Raw genomic sequence first — 9,100 nt, forward strand, 5'->3', positions numbered from 1 at the left:
CTAATAAACAACTTTTTTTTGCTATGAAAATTATTTTTACCGAATTCTTGTATTATCCCGAATCCTTAAAAAATCATTAAAAACTACTTCGTATTATATAAAAAAAAAAAAAAATCTAATTATTCGCTCTACAGCATTGCCTTGGCGTTCTCGATTGCGAGATTCCTACTCGAAACTAGGTGTTCGAAGGCTTGATTGTTGAGGCAATTGCAAACCTCTTTTTACACCTTAGCTTCCATCCACCCCGGGATTCGAACTGACGACCTTTGGATTGTTAGTCCAACTGCCTACCAGCGACTCCACCGAGACAGGACCCAGGGAGACGACTCCTACACCTGGACTGAGCTAACGACCTAACCTTTAGGTTAGTCCGGGGCCAACATTTACTTCCCTTCCGACGGAAGGCGTGATCAGACAAATCTCGTCTCGAAAAATGCTGGGATCGAACCCAGGCCGACTGGGTGAGAGGCAATCACGCTTACCCCTACACCACGGTCCCGGCTTCGTATTATATAAAAAGTGCACAAAAAAATGCAAACATATTTCAAATACTCAAATAGTAATTTTACCGTTTAGGAGCATGGATTAATTTTACTTACTTTCCAAACACTGTTATTTAAAAAAATATACTTGGCTACTTCTTATCAATACAAAATACAAATCATTATTTTTTGGTATTTTGAACAAATTGAAAGACAGCTTATATATTTAGAAAATTTATATATTTTCTTGAAGTTGTATTTTTTTACAAGCGGCCAAGGCAATAATTGAACCTACCACTTATTTTGACCATTATTGTTGTTATTTTATACTATTTTGTTGAAAAATATTAACCAAAACCAGGACCAGAACAATTATTGATTAATTTCAAATTTTCCGGGAATTCCCGGGATTTTCCGGGAAATTTGTTGAAAATTTCCCGTTTCCCGGGAATTTTGTAACACCGGGAAATCGGACGCTCTAGGTGGTACACATATTTAAAAGCTTAAGTTATGTTTAAGGAAAAAATATAAGATATTTTGAAATAATCGACACGATTTTTTGCTGCTCAAAACTTCATTTTTTACTAAAGACTTTCATTCGTCAAAACAAGTTCTCTTTTTTTTCTGGCAGCAGAATAGAAAAGCATATTTTGCTCGATTATCAGAAGGTCTTTGAAGAGTTTTACTTCGGATAAACGGGTTTTTGTTGTTGTATACTTTGGGTCGGGGAGCTCAAATAGATCTCAAATGTAATCCAAAGTGATTTCAAATTTAATGATCCACGATTGTTAGAGAATTGGGAATATTTACTTGGAACATTTTTGTTAAAAAAGAAAACCCTAAATACAAAAAAAAAGTTTCACAATTTCATGTTCTAAAGTTCCCTTGAAGGTCTTTGGATAATCGAGACTTCGAATAAAGAGACTGGAATGTTTAATGAAACACTGTTAGTCATAGCTGAGCTATTGCCTTTATGAAAATAAAATCTGAAAGGTCGGATCACTGTTTTTTGTTATTATTTTCAAGGCTGAGAAAAACACATTGCAAAAGCCTGTTAAAAAAAAAAAACTATCAATTTCAAACTAAGCTTTCAAAATATTTGAGTCAAATGTTTCAAAAATTACTTAATATATCATTCAAGTTATGGTACTATTACAAAATAACCCAATATCAATGATTTTCCTTACTATTTCCGTCATTTTCCGATGTGTGGTCCCTAAATTATATAATTCATAATAAGATAAAAAATACTTTATTTGATTAAAACTGCGTGGCGCAGGGGTAGCGGCTTCGGCTGCCGATCCCGATGATGCTATGAGACGCGGGTTCGATTCCCGCCTTATCCACTGAGCTTCTATCGGATGGTGAAGTAAAACGTCGGTCCCGGTTTCTCCTGTCTCGTCAGAGGCGCTGGAGCAGAAATCCCACGTTAGAGGAAGGCCATGCCCCGGGGGGCGTAGTGCCAATAGTTTCGTTTTTCGTTTTTTTTGCATAAATAAAATATACACAATCGATTGTACAAGTTGCTTCATTGAACCTTTTAACTTTTAGCCATAAAAACACTGACCTACAACAAATTTGGAAGCAAGGCATGACCTTTGGGCTTCTCAAAAATACGTGGTATTTGTAATTTTTCTGAAATATTTAGACAGGGCCGAATGTTTTTTTTTTTTTTTTTTTTTTGAGGGAAAAAATCCAACTCCACAGTTGATACTGCCTGCGCAGAAATTTTGTTGGTCGATGTTATTATATTGGGCATTATTTTGCCTCCTTAGTTAATTGAGAAAGTTTTGAAGGCGTTGTTTTATTATTATTTTCAAAGTGTTATCCAAATTTACCTTATGAGTGTTCTCATTTCGAAAAAATAGCTATAAATATAAAGAATCTCTTATTTTATAGGTCCTTTAAAACAAACTCCTGATTTTATCACGAATGGTAAAATTTAGGTTATAGTCATCTTAATTAAATAAACAGCAACAATTTTCTCTTAATCGTCCTGCAGAATTTGCATAGTTTGTGAAACCTTTCTCTGCTTTTGAAAGTCACAAAAGGCAAAAAAGACGCATCACCGGTCAACCGTCTCAAAGGTGATCTCATAAATTTTCACATGACAATTTTTATGTGATGACTTCACAACCCTTGGCTTCCACCTGGACAGAGGCTGGACGACCCCTTCACATATATCTTCATTATTATTCGCAAAAATCTAATTACCCCCTCCGGGCCTCCCCCAGAGTAGTACGTAAACACATAATTACCTCCTCTCGCATCCGGAATCTCGTTGTCGACCTCTTCATCGTGCTGCTGCTCCTCCTCGTTGGCCTCGCGGGTGTACTTGGTGAAATCGACCCGGTTCCTGGTGAACACCAGCCGGTTGCTCACGTTAAAGTCCCCCACGTCCAGCGACTCGCCGAGGAAGCTGTACACGTTCTTCTGGATGCACGCGAAGGTGGGCTTCTTGATGCACTCGGCGATCAACGAGTCCCAGAGTTTGTTTCCGGTCGAGAAGAGAGGTCGCTTGTTTGCGCGGGACGTGGCCGGTTCCGGGTTGAGAGACGGGGTGATGGTCAGGTTGCCAATTTCGTCCCCGTCGCTGATTATGGTCTGGTTGAGGTAGTTTAGATCGACAATGACGGAGCTGGTGGCACTTTCTTCAGCGGCCAAAGTGGCCACGAGGCACCACGATGCTACGAGCACTATCAGTGGCCACCGAGATGATCCACTTGCTGCCCTACTGACCACCATGTTTCTTCGCCGTGGAGCGTTTTTGTCGCCACCGACTGGAGATGAATGTCGGTGTGAATGAACGCCGCCGGAGATCAGGTTCGCAACCATATCGGTCGATGCACCTGATTGCTGTCTTGCTGCCCGCTTCTTCTTCCTCCCTTATTAAACCCTAACTACTTATAAATTGAGTTTTTAGAACACACTCACAAACGACCGCCACTTTCTTCGCGATTAGATTTCACTCTCACTCAAGTCCCACTTTCAACGACTATCCCTTAAACTCCGCGGACTCGCTGTTGTTCGCTGGGGTTCACTAATTGACTCATTTGTCTTACGATTGGCGAATTTCGGACCGTAAAAAGCTTCTTCTTCTTCTTCTTCTGCTCACCAACTCACTCAGCCTCCGGAAGCGACGTTTACTCGACCATTCTGCACGGCTGTCTCACGATCTGGAAAGGAAAAGGGGAAACGCGACGTTACTTGAAAGATCTTCGAAAAGTGTTCGGGAAGACGTGCGACCAGTTTGGGGAACGGAACGCGACTGCCAAAGTCGGCGAGAGATTCGAGCGTTGGAGTGGTCAAGCAACGGTGATTGTGTGTGTTGATTCGTGGCTGTAGTGTTATGAGTGTGAAATGAATGAAATGCTGCTCGGCCAACGAGAGTGAGCAAAGAGAGTGGAATGTTGTTTGTCGGACGGCAGCAAGAGTTTGGATAGTGCGTATTTATTGTTTTTTTATTTGGAGTTATTTATTTATTTGCTCTTTTTTAAGATGAAAGTAGACACAATAAGCACTGCAGTGAATGGATCATGCAATCTTTGCGGTATGAATGAAAAATGTTTTGTGATTTTGAGAATGTTGGTTGAGTTTTGAAACTTTCTGACCATGATAGAATTGCAATTAGGAAAAAAATATATTTATTATTTTATTTACTAGCTCTCCTTTTTCCACCAAGGATATCTTAGAAACTATAATGTGATTCTAAATGTCAAACAAATTGAAAACGAAGTTGACTTTATAGCTTTTGGACACTAATGCTAGAACCAATCACAGTGTCTCCCTTTTAACTACAGTACGGCATGGAGCAAAGGTTGATTCCCCTTATTTACACTTAGAATTTTAGTGCGCCCGCCGATCGTAAGTCCAGTGCGCGGTCCGACTGATCCACAAGGGCAGGACGTCAAAGAATTTACCCCTTGTAAAATTTTCTTTCTCTATAAAAGAGATAATATTGGAGCCTAACCTCAACGGGAATCTAAACTTTGTCAGCTAAGCAATTCTCCAAAATTTCGAATAATATTATCGAATATTCTAGATTTTATATTTTGAGCACGGAAAAATAATGTATTTCACTAGAGTGTAACAAAAATGACTTTTTGGCGGGCATTCAGGGGTTTGTTCAGGTGGGCATACTGAGCCTAAATCCCAAATATGAGCTTGATTGGACGTAACAGGAGCTGGCGCTCCGCCCTTCAATTTTAAATGGGATTTAACCCGTAAAAAAAGACTTTTTCAAAAATGTCACTTTTTGAGGCATTTTGGCCACCAATGCGTTTACCAAAAACATCACTGGCGTGTAGGCCAGATCCTTGCGCATCTTTTGGTATATATAATATTGAAGTTTGGAGCATCCTGGAGCTCGGTACAGACCTTCAAAGTTTGGCATTTTTCCGAAAAATCGGCCCCGGCAAAAAAGATATGCGTCGCACCTCGCGACGCCCGAGACGCCATTTGATTTTGCTGGGACCGATTTTTCGAAAAAATGCCAAACTTTGAAGGTCTGTACCGAGCTCCAGGATGCTCCAAAATTCAATGTTATATATACCAAAAGATGCGCAAGGATCTGGCCTACACGTCAGTGATGTTTTTGGTAAACGCATTGGTGGCCAAAATGCCTCAAAAAGTGACATTTTTGAAAAAATCTTTTTTTACGGGTTAAATCCCATTTAAAATTGAAGGGCGCCAGCTCCTGTTACGTCCAATCAAGCTTATATTTGGGATTGAGGCTCAGTATGCCCACCGGAATAAACCCCTGAATGCCCGCCAAAAAGTCATTTTTGTTACATCCTAGTATTTCACATTTTAACACAAAAAATAAAGAAATTGCGAAACAATTTAATTTTTAATTTTTTTTGAATTCTATATGTTTTAGAGTGTCAAAAGACAACTTTTGGGCTATGAATCTGCATTTGCAAATTGAATTTGGCAGTGCTGGCATTTTTTTTAAATCATAATTTTTGAAATGCAAATTAAAAACATGATCAAAACTAAAAAAATGCATCATATTATGATTTAAACTCGGATTTGGAATCAAAAGGTACTTAGCAGAAATCTGGACAACAGTGCTTACGAAATTTCAACTTTGTTTGTGATAAGTGACAGAACACTCCAATCGTCTTCACCACGACAACCTGATTTTGACATTCTACTTTCGTTCGTTTCACACACAAACGAATAAGTGCTAAGCAATGTCACTCACACAGTCATTGACCTCCCTCTATAAATACAGAGAACGGTCGTTTGACATTCTACCGAGATTCCGATCTTCTCTCCCATGATCGCTTTCAAATGACTTCTGTCACCGCGCAGCAAACACAAGGAAGAGAGAGACAAAAACAAGAGAAACAGAGAGAAGAGAGAAAGAGAGAGAGTCAGCGATCAAATTACGTTTTGGGAAATGATCGGTGACAGAAAGTTCTATCGAATATCGAGCAGTCCCATTCAGTGATAGATCCCTTTTCAAGCATTGATTGAAAAACACAGATAGGAAAAGAAACATGAAAAATATATTTTTTTTTTCATTCAAAAGGCTTTTAATTTTCAAATTATGCAAAACTATTCATCCGTTATGCAATTTCAAAAACGATACATAGCTGAAATTTTCTAATCTTAAATCAAAATTTTAATTCCAAATTTAATTTAAAAAAAATGGGTCAAACAATTTTCAGCGATTTTGTATCACCCAATGTCACCCCCCAGACAAAATGTCACCCCTGATGACGGAATTTGAAATTAAGCATGTTTTTTTTCACATTTTTTCACATCACTGCCAAACATGTTTTGCCCTTGCTGGGCCATAGCTCAAAAGATGTCTTTTTTGATCCTCTTAAGGGTAAATCGGGAAGAATGTCAAGAGTTAGTATAAGCACTAGAATGCCTAGAAAAAATGAGCCGCTGCAGCATAAGCGGAGAACGGTTTTTAAATTATTTTAAGTATCTTTGCCGACCCATTGATACCCGAGCCTGTAGCAGGTGAAAAAAAAATTGCAAATATGACTTCTTTAAATCGCTAAGAACTTTTCAGGATTGAATTTTACAGTTTTGGGCTTTGGTATGTTCAACAAAATTGTAAAGCATGACAATTCCAATAGGAATCATCCATTAACCACGTGGACACTGTAGAAGGGGGGGGGGGGGGGTTGGGGGTTGTCCACGCTCCATACAAAAAAGATTTATTTTGTATGTAATTGTCCACTAGGGGGGGGGGGGTTGGTTTGAGATTTCCTAAAAAGTGTCCACGTGGTTTATGGATGGTCCCATAAGAATCTCACCAATAAGATGTTTCCCAATATTTTTAGATGGAATTAGCGCATCCTGCAGACAAAACCGTAAGAAATTTGGGTTTTTTTTTATTTTCTCATATTAAATACTCGCCGATCCCTAAAGCATTTGGTACGGTATGTCCACGCATTCAGAAGATTCTGTAGATGTCAAATCAAACCATCCACATTAACGACCCCCGGGTCTTTTGTTGTCTCTATTACAAGTTTCTGCTCGAACCTAGGAGTCCGAAGGCTTGAATGGGGAGAGCACCCAAACCTCTTTTTACTCCAAGGAACCTTCCACCCCAGTGTTTGAACTGACGACCTTTGGATTGCGAGTCCAACCGCCGCCAGCGATTCCACCGGAGTAGGCTTGGTTTGGTGTGTTGTTTGTACTTATGGCATGGAGACGACTCCTACACCTGGAATGACTTAACGGCCTAACAACCAAGGCCGGGACCGACATTTTACTTCCTCATCCGATGGAAGGTTGGAGCAGATGGGAATCGAACCCAGAATCATCCGCTTACAAAGCGGACAGCGTAACCATTCGGCCACGCCCTGCTGTAGATGTAGATTCTATGAATTGTGATCCGTTCATAGAATCCTCTCTGCGGAAAACACAATGCAGTAAGGCTGGCCGCTTCAATTTTTGTAGTACCGTAAAACGGGGTGACATTGATAGCCGGGGTGACTTTGAAAGGTTTGAGATTTTCCACAAAATAATAGTACATAGTAAATTTAAATCAAGACTAACATTTCAAAAGGGTTAAACATTAAATATTACGCCCTTTTGAAATGTTAGTCTTGATTTAAAAACTTTGAAAATATTGTTTGTTGAGATATCGACGTTATAAAATGGTGGGTTGTTTGGGTGAGACTAGTGCGTCCATCCCGGGAATTCCCGGGACAAAAATCCCGGGATTTTTCCAAAACCGGGAATTCTCGGATCCCGGGATTTTTTATAATTTTTCCCGGGAATTCCCGAAATTGAAAAAAAAACAATTTTGGTCTGTTATAATTAGGGAGTACATAGTAATCGATACGAATTTGAAGCATTACAATTTGTTTTCGGCATATATCAGTATTCATTTGGCTTATTAGGAAATTTGTTAAAATTTTAGTTCACAAATCCGAAAAATGCCTTGCGCATTAAATATTTTCTGTATAATTTAATGTATTTTTTATAGACTGGGTATTATATTTACGTATATTTAAGATTTTAAATATGAAAAAAAAAATTAAATTATTTATATTAAATTATTTTTCAACAAACACCGGAATCTATTTGCCCCAAACAAATGTAAAAAATTAAGACAGCTATTCAAGTAATTTTTTTGTATCGTGTTTTGAATAACTTCGGTTAAAAATGGAACAGAAAAAAACAATTAGCACACCGATTTTCGAATTAAATGCTCTGAAATGCTATGCTTATTCAGCCTGTAATCCTGATTCTCCCCAGTTGGCGGAGTAACTTAAAGATAATTTGTTAAATATGTTTTATATAAACTAAGAAATTCAAAACTTATCTAAAATTTTACATTGACTGGAATCGTTTAATTTCTAGAGTTTTTTTAAAAGGTCCTATAAATGAAAGACATTAGCTTACCTTTTCAAAACAAAAAAAAACTCTGGATTTGTTGTCGTTTCTCGTTTTTAAGACATTTTAAATGAAATTTTTCAAGCTTTTCTAATTATTACGGCATAGGGGAAATTCTCGTATGTTTGGCAGGTTTAGCTCTCGCTCCTAACTCCATCCAATTTGCTGATTTTCACTTTTTAAACAACTAATTTTGCAAAACTTTTGATAGAAACTTGCTTGGTCACTTCTTATTGAGCTATTTATCACTCGATTTCAGTTGAAAACGCTTTTAATTAGCTTTAATTGAATGTCAAAGTTCTGACCTGCCAACATTAGAGGCACGCTGGAATTAGATGCTGTTCCCCTATATAAAAACACATAAAATAAATATATTTATAAAACACTTATTCAATTTGAATCACATTGGAATCAAAAATTGTAATTTACTTGAAATCCAAAGCACAGCAAAGAACAAAACAAAAATCCATTTTTAATTTCTTTTAAGTTATTTAAAAACTGTCGTCCTTGTTTAGATTGAAGTGTAGATTGTCACCATTTTTTATTATTGAGCTTATTCAATGGTTTTAAGCATGAAAAAATATCTAATATTATAAAAACATAGATTTTATGACAGCTTCAAAAATTTCCCGGGATCCTGGGAATTCCCAGAATTTTGAAAATATTTTTCCCGTTTCCCGGGAAATTCAAAACACGGGAAAATTGGACGCCCTAGGTGAGACTTAGGAAACATCAATTTTCCTGTTTTT

At 37.9% G+C, this 9,100-nt stretch overlaps 1 protein-coding gene across 2 annotated transcripts in view; it reads right to left on the bottom strand.

Annotated features, from left to right (window-relative positions):
* Positions 1-9,100, bottom strand: part of LOC120428959 (uncharacterized) — a 92,365-nt gene that overhangs the window by 62,404 nt on the left and 20,861 nt on the right. For both annotated transcript variants that reach the window (XM_052711634.1, XM_052711633.1), the window contains exon 2: positions 2,741-3,658. In XM_052711634.1, the coding sequence (XP_052567594.1) occupies positions 2,741-3,317 (577 nt within the window). In that variant the 5' untranslated portion in view covers positions 3,318-3,658. The remainder of the gene's footprint in view (positions 1-2,740; positions 3,659-9,100) is intronic.

Source organism: Culex pipiens, chromosome 1 (genome assembly GCF_016801865.2).
Source record: "Culex pipiens pallens isolate TS chromosome 1, TS_CPP_V2, whole genome shotgun sequence".
Lineage (NCBI taxonomy): Eukaryota > Metazoa > Arthropoda > Insecta > Diptera > Culicidae > Culex > Culex pipiens.